At 31.4% G+C, this 19439-nt stretch overlaps 3 protein-coding genes across 3 annotated transcripts; all 3 read left to right on the forward strand.

The window, feature by feature from the left end:
* Nucleotides 1–1565: 1565 nt before the first annotated feature.
* On the forward strand, nucleotides 1566–2375 carry LOC123200161 (17.9 kDa class II heat shock protein-like). Its single transcript, XM_044615306.1, has one exon. It carries the CDS (start codon nucleotides 1712–1714, stop codon nucleotides 2183–2185), a length of 474 nt encoding a protein of 157 aa, XP_044471241.1. The 5' UTR covers nucleotides 1566–1711; the 3' UTR covers nucleotides 2186–2375.
* Nucleotides 2376–10719: 8344 nt separating this feature from the next.
* LOC123199981 (17.3 kDa class II heat shock protein-like) lies at nucleotides 10720–11509 on the forward strand. The gene has a single exon (XM_044615043.1). The coding sequence runs from the start codon at nucleotides 10851–10853 to the stop codon at nucleotides 11322–11324; it is 474 nt and encodes a 157-aa protein (XP_044470978.1). The 5' UTR covers nucleotides 10720–10850; the 3' UTR covers nucleotides 11325–11509.
* Nucleotides 11510–16433: 4924 nt separating this feature from the next.
* On the forward strand, nucleotides 16434–17245 carry LOC123199983 (17.3 kDa class II heat shock protein-like). Its single transcript, XM_044615044.1, has one exon. The coding sequence runs from the start codon at nucleotides 16596–16598 to the stop codon at nucleotides 17067–17069; it is 474 nt and encodes a 157-aa protein (XP_044470979.1). The 5' UTR covers nucleotides 16434–16595; the 3' UTR covers nucleotides 17070–17245.
* Nucleotides 17246–19439: the final 2194 nt, after the last annotated feature.

The following is a 19439-nucleotide window of genomic DNA, read 5'->3' on the forward strand; positions in this document are numbered from 1 at the left end:
GTGTTTACATAAAGTTTTACTGCTAAAATTTTTATCTAGGCCAAAGGACTATTTCCCACCCAAGGTAAGTTGCAATCTCAAGTTTCCACTCTTTATCTTTGATAATATCAAATACTTACTCAAGAGTCGTTAAAATTAACGGAACCCTAACACCTAGAAATTTTATCTCTTTTTGCCCCCCACACTTTAAAAACTAAAAGTTTTCCCTCAATCCAAGTTTTTAAAAACTGCATTCCCCCCCTAGGGTTTCCAAACTTCAGATCCAATTTTTCCAACGATAATCGAAGATCTTCAAGCACCTACCCTTCCTCTTCGACGACCCCTCCTTCCGATTGTACACTTTCGATGTTATACGACATCGTCGTCGACGAAGACGACCCGTCTTCGTCTCTGAACGAAGACGAATCGTCTTTGTTTAGATGAAGACGATTTGTCTTCGTTCAGACGAAGACGCTTCGTCTTCGTCGATGACGACTCCTAGGAGGGGAAGACGTTACACGGTCAGAAAGAGGAGACGCCGGGGAGGAAGAGTAGGTTTTTGGAGATCGTCAATCGTCATTGAAAAAATTGAATCTGAAGTTTGGAAACCCTAGGGGGGAAAATGTAGTTTTTAAAAACTTGGGTTGGGAGAAATTGTTAGTTGTTAGAGTTTGGGGGTAAAAAATAAATTAAATTTAAGTTTATTTTTAATATTACAAATAAAATAACGATTTTGCCCTTGAATCTGTTTTTTTAACAGTTCATGGATAGGTAAATGGGCTTTTCAAAGTTAACGGGTGAGAATCTACAGAAAAAGTATACCTTGGGTGGCAAATAGTCCTTTGGCCTTTTATCTAAGATAAAATTATTATTTTAATAATAATATTAAAAAATATATAATTTTTAAAATTTTTTAATAATATTTTTTATATAAAAAATATACGTTATTATGTGATTAAATATTGTTTTATTTTTAATTTTTGATTGTTTAATTTTATTATAATATATTATTATTTATGTATAAAAATTATATATAATATTATTTATTTATTTTAAATTTTAAAAATTAATAATTTTATTTCTATTAAATTTTTTTATTTTAAAAAATTATTTTTTTAAATTTAAATTTTTTCTTTTTCATCTCTATCAAACCATTGTTGTCAATTTATTTTTTATATATATTTTTATTTCTTTGGCCTTTCATTTGAATTAGTGTTAGACAAATTAAAATAAAAAGTTTTACCTAGATGCATTATTATCTAAATAAAACTCTTTGTTTGAACCAAAAATATCATCCGAATGACACATTCATTGTAAACACATTTTTTTTTTCTTTAAAAATCATATATTATTCAACTGAACACATAATCAGGGGTTCATTAATGAGAAGAAGTAAGCGAAAACAAATCCAGGACAATTTTCTTTCTTTCGGTGGAGCCCCGAATCAAATGTATTGACTTTTAAAGTTATTTTAATTGACCCATAAACGACAAGAGCCATGGATGGGCCTGCCCTCAATTTTGGCCTTCCAGACGAATCTCGAATAAAATAGAGAACTCTAGAAAACTCCCGACAAATTCCATCTTCTCTCCTGTCCTGAAATTTATCTCGTTTCTTCCTGTAAATGTACAAAACACCTCCTCCATTTCATCACAAAGCAATACATAAGCTTCATCTTCTCATAAAAGTAAAATAAAATCTTCCACAAGCGCAAAACAATTGTTTCTTCGATATGGATTTCAGGATCATGGGTTTTGATTCTCCCCTTTTCACGACTCTGCAACACATGATGGACGCGGCCGATCACGAGGCTGACAAGTCGTCCAACGCTTCGACGCGGACTTACGTGAGGGACGCCAAGGCAATGGCAGCGACGCCAGCTGACGTGAAGGAGTATCCCAACTCGTACGTGTTCACAGTGGACATGCCGGGGTTGAAATCAGGGGACATCAAGGTGCAGGTGGAGGACGACAATGCGCTGCTTGTAAGCGGAGAGAGGAAGCGGGAGGAAGAGAAAGAAGGGGTTAAGTATGTGAGAATGGAGAGGAGGGTCGGCAAGTTTATGAGGAAGTTCGTGCTGCCTGAGAATGCAAATACCGACGCCATTTCGGCCCTTTGTCAGGACGGAGTGTTGACTGTTACCGTGGAGAAGTTGCCGCCTCCCAAGTCTAAGAAGCCGAAGACTATTGAAGTTAAAATTGGTTGAAGAGTTTGAAGTGGGCGTGTTTTCACGGCAACAACATATAATTGTGTGTTCTTCAGATGGATCCAGTAAGGATTTTCTTATGGATGTGTGCAGTAAAATAACAAATATTTTTTTCTTTTAAATTTTCTGCTGCAAAGTTTGTTTAATATTCCCAATTAATTTATTAAACTAATTGACCAAGTACGTTTAATGTATTTAATTACCCATTTAAGGGCCTCTCATCCTTTCTAGGTCACCCTAATAACCTCTTTTGCCTCAATTTCAGTTAGATATAAGAGACCATTGTCTCTCTTTATGCTAATTTTCATCCGTAGAAATTGATAGGCAACTCCGGGATCCCTCATTCAGAACGTGAGATTCATGAACATTCTTGGAGGTTTTTTACTTCATACTTCTGCAAACAGCCACCGTATCATCAATATAAAGAACTAAACACATAACTAAACTTTAATTAAGTTCTTTGAGATACATAAGTTGTGTTGGGTTGGTTTTCCTCTATGTGGAGGGTGGTTTAATGTTCACTTATTGAAAGTAAAGCTAAGTAAATTTTTTTTTGCTCATTTAGAGGAAGGTTAAATTGGTCATCTTGATGACTAATTAAAGAAATTAAAAATCTAAAAGTTTAGGGTAGAATTGGTTTTTAGAGCATTGAGATTATTGATCAAATTTGGATGGATTGTCTTTTCCCATAAAAATTTGTACTTTTGTTCTTTATTTATTGTTGTAAAAATCAATTCCAGCACCCCTTTTAGTATCCTTAATTTTTGAGTTTTTAATCTGTTTAATTAGTTATTAGGATTACCAATTTAGCCTTTCTCTAAGTGAGTCAAAAAAAAAAAAAACTTATTTGGATTTCAATTTTAATAAGTGAACTTATCGACTATATGGAGGGATTTGCCATCCTGACAACCAAACAATATTTTTGTAGTTTTTTTTTTTTATAGCCTTTATTAACATATTTGAACTGTTGTCATCGATATGTCTTTTATATAATCTTAATAACTTTATTTTGTGTACATCTCTAATTCAATAATACCTTACATTAATATGTTTTGATTTTGCATGAAATGTAGAGTTCTTAGCAAGGTAAATAATACTTCGTTTGTCACAAAATAAAACATCTCTCTTGATGGAAACCAAACTCTCCAAAAAACTTCTTTATGCATAGCAACTCTTTACAAGTTTCAGTTACTGCAAATTTTGTCTTTGTTACAGACAATGCAACATATTTTTGTTAAATTGATTGTTAGGAAATAACACCATCTACAAATATGATCAAATAATTCGATACAGATTTGTGGATATCCAATGACTTGTCATATCAAAATCTATATATCCAACAACATTAACTCATCAGATGGTTAGAAATAATTCTATATCCTGCCATTACAACCAATCTAATGTTGCACCCTCCATACACATTAAATACAACAAGTGGGGAATTTAACTCAGGTAAATCAACATAATAACAATACATCTTCATTCTAAAAATCAGTTTTCAAATTTTAAGATAATATTGATTCTAATGCTTAGAGATAACAATATTTCTTACTTACAATCATGTTTTAAATATAAAATATTTCACTTAAGAGTAAAAAGATTGAATAGGTTAAGAGTTAATTTAAGGTTTTATTAGAATATATTTAACAGCTAAAAAACTTATTCTCACAAAAGGTTTAATGTATTCTCAAATGGATACTTATTAACTATAGAAATGTCAAACTCCTATTCATGAGCTATTAAATGTCAAACTCCTATTCATGAGCTATTAAATTTAATATAATTTGTTAGTATCAAGGATAAAATTATCATTTAATTAGTAATATTAAAAAATAAAATTTTATCTTATTTTTTTTTTTAGCTTGGAAAACTAAAAATTTTCCCTTAAGATTGAATTTTGAAAAGTTATATTTTCTTAAGGTCCCAATTTTTCAAAGAATATCTGGCAAATTGTGAATGCTCTTTTCCTTCTTACAATGTCTCACTGTCTCTCCACTTTTGCTTTCAGCTCTTTCCCATGGCATGATTTTGGCACTTTCTATCGGCTCGTTTGAGACGAAGACAAATGGTCTTAGACGAAGATAACTTGTCTTTGTCTGAACTCGTTTTCATTTGAGCCAAAGAAGAATAGTCTTTATCTTAGACGAATCTTTGTCTCAAACGAAGATAAATTCGTTTGAGGCAAAGACAATTCAAACGAAACATGGTGGTCAAATCGTATATCGTGTATTGAGTATTGTATCGTAATATATCATACAACTTTTAAAATAATAATAAAAAAATCTAATTAACACTTTATCATTTTAGAAAATATCACAAACATCCTTGAATTTTTAAGGTTTCTAATATATACTCTTATTATATCATCATTTTCTTTAATAACTATATCTATCAGTATCTGAATATGTATTGTATTGTATAATATGTCCACTGTATTGTATTAATTTGATAAATTTCATGATATATATCATTTTTTATCTGTATTATATTGTATTATAAAAGATGTATCGTATATCGTAAAATACCTATAAATATGGACGAGAGAGCTAGGTGGAGTGAGAAAGTAGGAGAGAGAGAAGCCGATTCAAACAGAGAAGAAAATCAGAGACGACAACAGTCGTCGACAAATGATAAGGATAGAAAATTAAATATAAAAAAAAAATGTAACCGTTTAAAGTTAAAGTTAGGAGAAAAATATTAGTTTTCCAATTTTTGGGAGATAAGAATAAGATAAAGTTTTATTTTTTAATATTATTGATAAAATAACAATTTTATTTTTAAAATTAACTAATTTTGTTAAAATTAATAAATCATAAAAGAGAGTTTGTCATTTTCATAATTAAATGATATCCATTTAGGAATACACTTACCCTAGAGTGGGAATAAGTCTTTTGACCTATATTTAATTGGTTAATTAATTTAATTGTAATAAAATTGATGTTATTAATTAGGAAAATTAAAATTATTACCCTTTTTTAAGGGTGATAAAAAATGTATCCCTAATTTGGAGGTTTAAATAAAAATACACATACTTTAAAGGATTTAAACAAAAATACCCTAAATACCTATGAAAATACCAAAATTACCCTTCCTTTATTCTATGTTTATGGGAATTAATTAAATTATCCTTTTTTTAAGGATAGTAAACAAATTTACCCCTAATTTTGGGGTTTAAACAAAGTACCCATATTTTAAAGGATTTAAACAAAATGACCCCAAAAAAGTTATCAAAACTACAATTTCTCTATGTCTATATAAACTATATCTCTTCCTTTATCTTCAACATATACGATTTTACTCATTATCTGAGAGAGATTTATGGAGAAAGAAAAGAAGCTCGTGATTGAAATTTCGAGTGAGAAGAAAAAAGTTCGTGATATTGAGGTATTTATATCTATTATAACTTTAATCGTTATTATTTTATTAATAATGCAATTATATGTAGTGTTTTATATAATAAATTAGAGTTGTGTGTAAAAAGTAAGTTAATAAAAATTATTGGGGCTATTTTGTAATTATTATAATAGTATAGATTGAAATGATATTTTACTATAAAGGGTGTTAGGGAATTAGATTAGATAATATTTGAGAGTAAAATGATATATTACAGTGAAAGGTGTTAGGATATATTATATAATATTCAGGGGTAAAATGATATTTTCATAAATTATTATCACATTAATTAAAGTATATTAATAGTCACAATATATAGTCGAACTATAGAATTGGTATAATTATACAATAGAAATAAAATCACAAAATTCCAACTTAATAATAAAATAATGTACCACAAATCTGACCATATTATTTATATTGATTATATATTTTATTGTATGATTAATCTAAATTGTTGGATATGATTCAATTAGATATCATAGAAAACGGATAAAAATAGGTGACAATGTAATAAAATATATTGGAAGTAATAAAAAATTGATTAAAATTCCAGAACACACAACATTCGAAGGATTAATCGAAATAGTGAACAACAGATGTAACATAGATCGAAGGATATTTAACATTTAGATAAACATGAAACCAAAGCATCTTAACGATGGCATCCCTGTTGAAATTTCGAATGATAAAGATATTGAAGTTCTTATTAGTCTGTCTAACCTCTTTAAAAAATGTCGTACACCTCAAGTTTTTCGAAAAGATCTGGTTCTGCATACCATTTCTTGAAAATGTTCTCATGCTCGGTACTCGATAACTGCACAACCGGTCTTGTCCATTAGATTTGTTGTTTCAATAGATTTGTGTATGAGATATGGATGAACGGTCCCTTTTTGACAAGTCGACCATAAAGTATGCAAAGATACTATACCAAAACAAATAATATGCCATTTAAAATTATATTAACTCGTGAGATTTTCAAATTTATTTCACTACTTTTTGTAAGGCAGGAGTCATCGTTGGAGAATCCACATGTAAGGTTAGATCAACTATATTAAATTTTGAAACCGAGTAGAGTTAAATACATGAAATCAGTAAATAAGTAATACATGAAATCATACTTATTAGAGTTATAATGAAAACGTTTATGAAATTTTCTTACCTGAACTATGTTCCCATATATTGGGAGCTAACCACATCGTTAATAACCTCGTCATCCTGAGAGGCAACATCGATTATCTGTTTCCCTTTGTTTGGTGTGCTGAGATAGACTAAATGGATATTTTGTTATAACAACATATAAAAGGTAAATGACAATTAATATTAACAAAAGTAATAATTTGTATTGGTTAATTTAACAGTTTACCTTAACCACCGTAGAAGGTGATAATAGGGAATTCTTATGGGGTGATCCATCATCATTGACAACATCCTATGACAGTATTAACTTTTCATATCAGTTAATCAAGTTGTTTAACAAAAATTATAAAGTATGCAGTTAACAATGTACGTACCTCTAATGTCGAAACATATATCATCATAGGATCCTCCCTCAATGCAACCTCTACAACAGTAGGATACTATGACAATGTTGATAGTAACAAGTTAATAAGGAGTCGATAATCGGATATATAAATGAGATATAGTATTATCAAACAACATTTTACTTATGAATCATCATTGAAGGTGTCCTGTAACATTATCAATAATTTATATTAGTTAATCAAAGAGTTGCGTCATAAAGATTACAAGGTCTACATTCGATATTATACGTATACCTATTATCAGAGCCGATGGTATCATGGAATTCCTCTTCCCCCCTAGTGCAGCCTCAAAAACGCCAGGGCACTGTCACAACGTCACGATAACTAATTAACAAGGAATAAATCAATGAATGTTAAATTCCAATATAAAATTTACAAACGATGTTATAATTACTTGAACTATCATAAAAGATGTCAACAGGGAAACCTCATGTGATGATCTATCATCTCCTACATCAAAATTCAATATAAGATCCTCCCTAGATGGGCCCTCATAAAAAAAACTAATGTTGTAATAATATCAACAATCATGAGTTAACAGAAGATTAAAAGTATTTTTAAAGTATCATTTTCAATATACTCACAACGTTTAACACTTACATCGACAGTACGTGGAGATGGAAATGTCAGACCCCTTCTCAATAGTCTGTCGTCATCGTCATGAGAAGACTATAACAACATATACAATTATTATAGAGTTTATATATTTGCATATGTAAACAACTGGAATATCTGATAAATTATTAACTTTTTTACCTGTTGGACAATATCTATGTGGTGATGAGATTGTGTATCTTCTGTATAAGTCATCATGCCCTCTACACAACTCATCATATCTTTGATACGACTTATCCTATCTTCGATACAACTTATCTTATTTTCAATATGACTCATTCTATCTTCCATACCAGTGAACCGATCTAAGATAAGATTTTTCTATCGAGTAAACACAACATCAAAGTAATGAATGGAGAAATCTTGTCCACTGATGAGAGGATCATCTGATGTGTGTTTAGTGTTAGGGGGTAGAATAGAGAGCTTCGATGATATACACTTGCTGATCGGGGTCGTAATAGGGTCATCAACAAGAGGCTAGACAAGAGCCTTGATATGTGGCAAAACAATTGTTGGTGAAGTAACGTCAAAAGGACCCAATGATGCATCTCTTGACGAGGATAATGGTAATGTGGATGAAGAAGATTGATTGTCCGATATCCCTATGTATTGAGCGATGTCGTTATACTAGTTTGTAACTTTCTTCGTCGGAGATAAAACTAGTAGGAAATTAATATCATCTTGCAAATTTTTGTTTAAGTGAACTTTGTTATTATACTTTATATGTATGTTAATCAATAGCAAATTATTACTTACTGCATCTCTAATAAAGATAGTAGAAAATGAATCCCATCCCAGGATGTCTTTCGTGTGCCATCTCAACATCTGAACAACTCTTAAAACTAGCGAGATATCCATCCATCAGTGTAATATGTCCAGTGTCTCGTATATCTAAAACTACAATTTCAACTTAAATCGGTTACCCTATAAGTTTACAATCGTATTAAACCAATTCTATTTTAATCACAATTTTTTTGAAATTAATAAATGTCATAATTACCTGGAATGCTAATGGAAATCCCATGATACTATATTGTTTTAGTTGGTTTTCCCTCTTCTTTATCATGCCAAAATCCATAGAAATTCGAGAGATATTATTACAAATAGAATGATATGTCATGTACCACACTCGTACTTCCTATGGGTATGCATTGAACCTATCAAGACGATCGACCAATTGCAATATTTTCTAGGGGATTGTTTTCCTCAAATCACTTTCTGATAACCCCATGTGAAGATAAAACAACAGCGCCAACTTTACTGCATCAGTGTCGTCCTCTCTCCATGACCTCTGTTGGAAAACACGACTCAAATCAGTATATGTAATAGACTTACACCTGTGAAAATATGTCTGGTAGATTCGATTTGTGTCATTCGATGGAATATACATATCACTATCTAACATATGACTAAATCGAAGGTTTATCATAATGGTAAACTCGTACGGATTAAACCTCACGTCAACATCATTAATTTGAAACCATAACTCTTTTTTTGAGATCGCCTTATTTACCGCTATGAGGATGTAAGAGTGTATTAAAATCCCACTAAATCGACTATACTTGAGGTCCAAGAAGTGTCCGAAATAGGTATGTCAAAAAATCTATAATTACCGCTCTGTTAATGTTTTTTTAATCAAAGTTCTCATATCTCTATATCCACGTATAGTTATTTGAGCCTTGAAGTATTTTTCTATAGGAAATCTCATTTCATCCTTACCCTCATCTCTTTTTCTTATTTGTCGAGTTCCCTGTAACAAAATTAAATTGCGATTATATTAATTTTATATCAATTCTAAACATAGATGCATTATTAAAAAAAACAGATATCAAATTTGAATTCTACAAGTAAAAAATCTTAAGATGCAAAAATTTCAATTTGCCTATTATATGAAAATTATCAAAAAAGCCCATTATTTTGGATAAAACTCATTCTACCTCACCAAAATCCACCATGCGAATTCGCATGATAGAAAGCTTTGAAAAAATGCGTTTTGCCCCTCACCACGGGAATTCACTAGTCAATCACATGAATTCGCATGGTTGACTGGTGAATTGCATGTCAACGAACTTTTCAAAATTAGAATTCTGCCCCACCACATGATTCACTGTTTGAAAACTAGCATTTTGACTCCCAACAACCACACAAATATGTGTGATCCAAAAAGTTTGAAAAATACACAAAATCTCCCTATCTTCATGAAATCTTACCACGTGAATTCGTGTGGTGAGATTTTCATTCGCATGGTGACTGTTGATTTTATCTGGTGAGATTTCACTTCCCAAACTTTGGTTTTCAAATGTCATTTCATTAACAATCAACTCTACGACTGATTTAATACAAAAGCTCTAAAAAAATTGATTCAAATCAACAACAAATCAAGTGGTTTCAACAATTCATTCAATTTGAAACCCTAACTGTAAACACCAAAATACCGCATCCAATCTATAAATTCTTTCCCTCAAATATATAAAAACATGACAAGAATTATTTTACTAACCTTTTTATCCATTTTTGTTGTTGGAAATATCACCAAATTTGTCGAAGAATATCGCCGGAGAGAGTATGTGAAGTCGGCACACGGAAGCAATGGTTTTCGTGTGTTGGTGTTTCAAGTTTCATTATTTTCTTCGAATTTGGATGGAAGATATTTCCGTCTTAACAATGGAATGGAACATTTTTGTTTAAAATGTAAAAAACAGAGTAATTTCGTTTTCTTCCTAATTTTCGGATAATTTAATTAATTTTCCTATTAATTATTTGTTATAAAAATATTATTTTAATTAATATCTAATGAAAAGTAAAATAATACACATCTAGAGACAAAAATGACACTAATCCAAACAAAACTCCTATAGGATAACGGCATGGGCCACCCCGAACGATTCAGTCATTTTTGACCTTCCACAAAAATCTGGAATGAAATAGAACATCGGAAAAAGAAGCTCTAGAAAAGTCACCCCCAGAAAGTCCATTTCTTTCCAGAAACTTCCATCATTTCTTCTTATATATATACAAACCACCTCCTTCAATTTCATCACAAGCAATTCATAAGCTGCATTTTCTCTGAAAAGAAAAACAAAAGTTTCTACAAACTCAATTGTTTCATCGATATGGATTTCAGGATCATGGGTTTTGATGCTCCCCTCTTGACGACTCTGCAACACATGATGGACGCGGCCGATCATGAAGCCGACAAGTCGTCCAACGCTCCGACGCGGACCTACGTGAGGGACGCCAAGGCAATGGCGGCGACCCCGGCTGACGTGAAGGAGTATCCCAACTCGTACGTGTTCATAGTGGACATGCCGGGGTTGAAGTCAGGAGACATCAAGGTGCAGATGGAGGACGACAATGTGCTGCTCATAAGCGGAGAGAGGAAGCGGGAGGAAGAGAAAGAAGGGGCTGAGTATGTGAGAATGGAGAGGAGGGTCGGCAAGTTTATGAGGAAGTTCGTGCTGCCTGAGAATGCTAATACTAACGCTATTGAGGCCGTTTGTCAGGACGGAGTGTTGACTGTTACAGTGGAAAAGTTGCCGCCTCCTGAACCGAAGAAGCCGAAGACTATTGAAGTCAAGATTGCTTGAAGATTTTGAAGTGGGCGTGCTTTAATTTCATGGCAATAACATATAATCATGTGCTTAATTTTGAGATGCTTCCGTTTTCTTTCTTCTTGTGTTTTGAGTTCATCTTTCTTTCTGGAATCCGGTGAGGATTTTCTTATGGATGTGTGTAGTAAATATTATCAATGAAGCCTTTATTTTAGAATAAATCTTTTATTATAAAATTTTTCTGTTCCCAAGTTTGCTTCTTTACTTCCTTGAAACCCACTCAATTTGAAGAAGGTTCATTCAAAGCTTTGAATTCTCTTCAATAACCACCTTTGTGGATTCTCACTTCCAACTATTTCACTTACTAAAATCAATTAATTACCAATCAGTTCCCTTACAAGTGATAACTTAATTAACATCAATGTGTTTAGTTCTTACCTAAAATGCATTGCCCTTTGATTGTACTAAACAAAGTCACTTTCTCCCTTGTGAAGCCTTTGAGCCACGCAATCTCTTTTATAGCCTTTCAATTGCAACATGCTTTGCCTCAAGTGGTGGAGAGAGCAACTATTGCTTGCATATTGACTTTCTAGTTAATTAAGTTGCCTTAAAAAGTAAAGGTGTACCTTACTTGTAGATGTTCTGGTGTCTATGCTATCAAGTAAAATCATGTTTAAATGTGAAAATTGAAACTTATGATATGTAAAACTACTCTTTTACACTTATATACTTTTTATTTTTTATTTGAGTCTTCGACAGTCTCATTCGAGTTATTAGATCTATCATTTGGTTAGATGTTTTGTTTCTTGTATTTATGAATACTTTAAGTCATTCAAGTGTAACCACTTAGGGTATTAGTTCTGTCATTTGGTTAGAGGTATTGTCACTTGTTTTTATGAACACTTTAAATTATTAGACCTGCTATTTGAGTTTAATAGTATATAAAAAAATAAACACTTTAAGCCATTAGATTTATCGTTTAACTCTGATACTATGTCAAAAATAAACACTTTAAGCTATTAGATCTGTTTTTTGGCTCTGATACTATGTTGAAAATATATTTGGTCTACTTTAAGTTGTTAAAGTTGTCGTATGGCTAGGTGAGTTGTTTTTATCACTTGTATCTAATAACACGTTAAATTGTTAAACCTGTCATTTGAGTTTGATATTATGTCACAGACTATGTCAAAAATGCACACTTTAAGTTGTTAGACTTGTTGTTTCGATCTGATACTGTCACATACTATGTCATAAATGAACCGTTATATGCTAAGTAATCACTTAGAGTGTTAAGCCCACCGTTTAGTTGGGTACATTGCTACTTGTATTTAAGAACACTTTAAGTTGTTAGACTTACACTTATATACTAAGTAACCACTTAGACTGTTAGATCCGCTGTTTGGTTGGATGCATTGTTATTAGTATTCAAGAACACTTTAAACTATTAGATATGTCATTTGGTTTATGCTTTAATACTATGTCGAAAATATATTGAGTCTTTAAGTGCGAAGATTAAAACTTATATTACACAAAACCAATTGACTTATGTTAAGATCTAATATCTCACACTTATATGCTATTTACTTATATTGTACTTATTAGATATGATACACTCTTTTTTTTTTTATTTAAGTCTCTAATAAATCAACATCAATTTAATCTTTGAAGTTTTCAACACTTTTACCTTTTTATTTAAAAATCAAACTAATAGACCAAGTACTCTTAATGTATTTGAACCCATATAAAGAGCCTTTCAACCTTTCTAGGTTACCTACAAACCTACTCACCCCATTTTAATTGCAAAGGCTACTTCTAGCCTTGTACACATCATTAGATCCATTAGCCTATCAACTACATTTGAAGAAGAGGCGAATGTCATTTTCTTCTTTTGATCAAAAGTTTTACCAAATCCTAATAGAGTTTGAACCTCTTTTGCTTAAACATCAGTTAGAGATTAGATTTTATAATATCTCTTTATGATAATTTTATTCTTAAAAATCGATTGAAAACTCTAAAATCCCTCATTTAATACTTAAGACTCATTAACATTTTGGATTTTTTTTATTTTATATTTACTTTTGCAAGCACTAAATAACTAAACTTTAATTAAGTTCTCTAAAATACATACATTGATCATGGCCACTACTATTAAAACCATAATTAATCCTAAAAGAGTCAAACCTTTTATATGACTAAAGTGGTGGTTGTTAGCTTATCGGAACCGTTGTCATCGGTGTGTACTTTATCTAGTCTTAATAACTTCTCCTCGAGTACATCTCTAATAAAATAATACCTCACATTAATATGCTTTGATTTTGCATGAAATGAAGAGTTCTTAGCAAGGTGATAGCACTTTGGTTGCCAAAAAATAAAACATACGTTTCTTGATGGAAACCAAGCTCTCCTAAAAACTTCTTCATCCATAGCAACTTTTTACAAGTTTCGGTTGTTGCAATAAATTTGTCTCTACTGTAGATAATGCAACACATTTTTGTAACCTTGATTACCAAGAAAAAACACTACCTGCAAATGTGATCAAATAACTCAATATAGATTTGTGGGTATCCAATGACCTATTAAATCAGAATCTATATATCCAACAACACTGGCTCACCAGGTAGTCAGAAATGATTCTATATTCTACCATTACAACCAATCTAATGTTGCACACTCCATAAATGTTAAATACAACAAGTGGGGAATTTAACTCCAATTACGAGTTTTCTTTTTGTTTATACACGATTTTCACAATTTATGCATCTTTAAATTCCTAAAATTGTTTAAAAACTTACTAATAAATATATAACAATCTCTAAACCTCTAAATATTAATTCAATTGTTTACATGAGGTAAATCAACATAATAACAATACATCTTCATTCTAAAAATCAACTTTCAAATTTTAAGATAATATTGATTCTAAAGAGATAACAATCTATCTTACTTACATTCATGTTTTAAATATAAAATATTTCACATAAGAGTAAGAGATTGAATAGGTTAAGAGTTAATTTAAGGTTTTATTAGAATATATTAAATGGCTAAAAGACTTATTCTCACAAAAGGTTTAGTATATTTCCAAATGAATACTTGTTAACTATAGAAATGTCAAACTCTTATTCATGAGTTGTTAAATTTAACAGAATATATTAGTATTAAGAGTAAAATTATCATTTAATAAGTAATATTAAAAAAATAAACTTTTATCTCATTTTTTTCACCTTGATTTAAAAAACTAATAATTTCCCCTGAAAATTAAACTTTGAAAGTTACATTTTCCCCGTTAAGGTCTTAATTTTTCAAAGAATTTCTAGCGAATGGTCGATACTCTTTTCCTCCCAACAATGTCTCTCCCTCTCCTATTGACATAATTTTGGCACTCTTTATCGGCTCGTTTGAGATGAAGACAAATGGCATGAGACAAAAATGACTTGTTTTTGTCTGAACTCATCTTCATTTAAGCCAAAGACAAACGATCTTTGTCTCAAATGAATCTTTTGTCTCAAACGACTTTTAAAAAACAAAATAATAAAAACTCTAATCAACACTTCATTATTTTAGAAAATATCACAAACACCTTTGAATTTTGAAGATTTCTCGTATACACTCATATTATATCTTCATTTTCTTTAAAAAGTATATCAATCGTATTTAAATATATATTGTATCATATGATACGTCCATTGTATTGTATTAATTCAATACGTCTCATGATATAAATCATTTTTTACCGGTATCATATCATATCATAGAATATGTATTGTGTATCATAGGATATTAATAATTATGAATGAAAGAGTCGGTTGTAGAGAGAAAATGGGGAAGAGAGAAGCCAATTCAAACAGAGAAGCTAACACGAGATGACAACAATCATCGGCAAATGATAGGGATAGAAAATTTAATCTAGGCGAAAAATATAACTTTTCAAAGTTAAGATTAGGAGAAAAATGCTAGTTTTTCAAATTCGGAAGAGAGGGGGGGGGGGGGGGGGGGGGGGGGGGGAGGGAAATAAGATAAAGTTTTATTTTTTAGGGAATAGGATAATTTACCACCAAAATTTTGTTGAAATGACAAATATATACCTATAATAGATAAAAAACTCAAAAGTCTATCTAAGTTTTAATCTGTTAAGACACATCCATAAATTTTTGTTAGAGTTAAAAGGTAAATTTGTTATTTTCTTAGTAATATTAAAATAATTAAAATTATATCTTATTTTTTCTCTTAGTTTAAAAAACTGACATTTTCCTCTTTGAATTAAATTTTGAAAATTTCACCTTTTCCCCTTAAAATCTAACTACTTTCTCTGACGAATAGTTAACCAACACAGAGGAATAAGACAGAGTCATCCAAAAGACAATCTCTGGATGACGACTGTCATCCAAGGATGACAACTGTTATCTAAATCTGGATGATAGAGCTTCATTCATTCTAGACGACCAACATTGTCTTCACTAGATGACACTTCATCGTCTAGCAATTAGTCTTGTTGGAAGTCGAAGACTAGAGAGAGGAGTGAAGAAAAAATTAGGGATTTAGGAGAGGGAAAGTCACTTTTCAAAGTTTAGGTATGAAGATTAAATTTTAACTTTTAAAACCTGAGAAGAAAATTAAGATAAAATTATATATTTTTTATTATTATTGTTAAATGGTGATTTTATCTTTATTTAATAGAAAATTTAATGACAATTTAAGAATTGATAGGTGTTTGAGTTTTTCATCTGTTATGAATGTATTATTGAGATGGAACTAAAACCTAGATAAAAAATGGTTTTTTGTCATATTTTTTAATATTATTAATAAAATAACAATTTTATTTTTGAAATTAATTAATTCTATTAAAATTAATAACTCATGAGTGAGAGTTTGCTATATTCATAATTAACAGATATCCATTTTCACACACATTAAATCTTGGGTAGCAATATATTTTTTGACCTCTATTTAATTGGTTAATTAATTAAATTCCCATAAAGTTGGAGTTATTAATTTTAATTAATATAAAACATGCACACTCTGAGACAAAAAAAGATACTTGTCCAATCAGAACTCCTAAAGGATAAGCGCCAGCCCAAAGAATTCAACCATTTTTGACCTTCCACAAAAATCTGGAATGAAATAGAACATCGGAAAAAGAAGCTCTAGAAAAGTCACCCCCAGAAAGTCCATTTCTTTCCAGAAACTTCCATCATTTCTTCTTATAAATATACAAACCACCTCCTTCAATTTCATCACAAGCAATTCATAAGCTGCATTTTCTCTGAAAAGAAAAACAAAAGTTTCTACAAACTCAATTGTTTTATCGATATGGATTTCAGGATCATGGGTTTTGATGCTCCCCTCTTGACGACTCTGCAACACATGATGGACGCGGCCGATCATGAAGCCGACAAGTCGTCCAACGCTCCGACGCGGACCTACGTGAGGGACGCCAAGGCAATGGCGGCGACCCCGGCTGACGTGAAGGAGTATCCCAACTCGTACGTGTTCATAGTGGACATGCCGGGGTTGAAGTCAGGAGACATCAAGGTGCAGGTGGAGGACGACAATGTGCTGCTCATAAGCGGAGAGAGGAAGCGGGAGGAAGAGAAAGAAGGGGCTAAGTATGTGAGAATGGAGAGGAGGGTCGGCAAGTTTATGAGGAAGTTCGTGCTGCCTGAGAATGCTAATACTAACGCTATTGAGGCCGTTTGTCAGGACGGAGTGTTGACTGTCACAGTGGAAAAGTTGCCGCCTCCCGAACCGAAGAAGCCGAAGACTATTGAAGTTAAGATTGCTTGAAGATTTTGAGGTGGGCGTGCTTTAATTTCATGGCAATTCATGTGCTTAATTTTGAGATGCTTCCGTTTTCTTTCTTGTTGTGTTTTGAGTTCATCTTTCTTTCTGGAATCCAGTGAGGATTTTCTTATGGATGTGTGTAGTAAATATTATCAATGAAGCCTTTATTTTAGAATAAATCTTTTATTATAAAATTTTTCTGCTCCCAAGTTTACTTCTTCACTTCCTTGAAACCCACTCAATTTGAAGAAGGTTCATTCAAAGCTTTGAATTCTCTTCAATAACCACCTTTGTGGATTCTCACTTCCAACTATTTCACTTACTAAAATCAATTAATTACCAATCAGTTCCCTTACAAGTGATAACTTAATTAACATCAATGTGTTTAGTTCTTACTTAAAATGCATTGCCCTTTGATTGTACTAAACAAAGTCACTTTCTCCCCTGTGAAGCCTTTGAGCCACGCAATCTCTTTTTTAGCCTTTCACTTGCAACATGCTTTGCCTCAAGTGGTGGAAAGACCAACTATTGCTTGCGTATTGACTTTCTAGTTAATTAAGTTGCCTTAAAAAGTAAAGGTGCACATTACTTGTAGATATTCTGGTATCTATGCTATCAAGTAAAATTATGTTTAAATGTGAGGATTAAAATTTATATTATATAAAATTAAATTAATTTTTGTTAAAGTTTAATCTCTTACACTTATATATTAAGTATTTATATTATATTTATTAGATATAAGATTGTCTTTATTTTTTATTTGAGTCTTTAATATCTTTATTTAAGTGTAATTACTTAAGTTGTTAGATTTGTTGTTTGGTTGGATATATTGTCATTTGTATTTAAGGATACTTTAAGCTGTTCAAGTATAACCACTAAGGTTGTTAGATCCATCATTTGATTGGGTAAGATGTCACTTATTTTTAGAAACATTTTAAACGGTTAGACCTACTATTTAACTCTGATACTATGTTAGAAATGAACACTTTAAGTTATTAGATTATCGTTTGGTTTTAATACTATATCGGAAAAGAACACTTTAAATTATTAAACTTGTCATTTGACTTTGATATTATGTTGAAAATATATTGAGTCTACTTTAAATTGTTAAAGTTGTCGTTTAGTTAGGTGTGCTATTTTTGTCAATTGTATCTAAAAACACTTTAAACTGTTAAACCTGTCATTTGACTTTGATTAGGGTTGGATTCGAGCCGAGCCAAGCTCAGCTCGCAGCCAATTCGAGTTCGGCTCGGTTCATATATGGGTGGCTCGAGTTCGGTTCGGCTCAGTTTGTTTTTCGTTATCAAAACAACATCGTTTTTAATATATATTGATCAAAACGATGTCGTTTTGTATAAAAAATTTTTAAAAAAATCTACCGAGCTAGTTTGAGCTCGATCGAACTGAGCCAAGCCCGGCTCGTTTCGGGCTCGATCGAGCCGAGCTCGAGCTCAAGTTTGAGCTGGTTCGGTTTGAGTCCAGCCCTAGCTTTGATACTATGTGACATATTATATTAGAAATGAATACTTTAAGTTGTTAGAGCTACCATTTGGATTTGATATTATGTCACATATTATGTCAGAAATGAACACTTATATGCTAAGTAACCATTTAGACTGTTAAACTCACTGTTTAATTGGGTGCATTGTTACTTGTATCTAAGAACACTTTAAGTTGTTAGACCTACACTTATACATTAAGTAACCAATTAGACTATTGACCCACCGTTTGATTGTGTGTGTTATTATTTGTATCTAAGAATATTTTAAACTATTAGATCTGTCATTTTGCTTGTGCTCTGATACTATGTCGAAAATATATTGGATCTCTAAGTGTGAAGATTAAAACCTATATTACACAAAAGTAATTGGTTTATGTTAAGATTCAATATCTCACACTTATATATTACTTACTTATATTATATTTATTAGATATGAGACACTATTTCCTTTTTATTTAAGCCTCCAATAAATCAACATCAATGCAATCTTGCAAGCCTTCAACACTTTTACCTTTTTATTTAAAAATAAAACTAATTGACCAAGTACTCTTAATGTATTTGAACCCATGTAAAGAGTCTTTCAACCTTTTTAGGTTACTCACAAACCTACTCACCCCTCTTAATTACAAAGGCTAATTCTAGCCTTGTACACATTATTAGATCCATCAACCTGTAAACTACATTTGAAGATGAGGTGAATGTCATTTTCTTCTTTTGATCAAAAGTTTTACATAATCTTGATGGAGTTTGAACCTTTTTTGCTTAAACTTCTCAGTTAGAGATTAGACTTCATAATATCTCTTCCTGCTAATTTCATTCACAGAAATTGATTGGAAACTCTAAGATCCTTCATTTAATACTTAAGACTCATT

Source organism: Mangifera indica, chromosome 17, assembly GCF_011075055.1.
Source record: "Mangifera indica cultivar Alphonso chromosome 17, CATAS_Mindica_2.1, whole genome shotgun sequence".
Classification (NCBI taxonomy): Eukaryota; Viridiplantae; Streptophyta; class Magnoliopsida; order Sapindales; family Anacardiaceae; genus Mangifera; species Mangifera indica.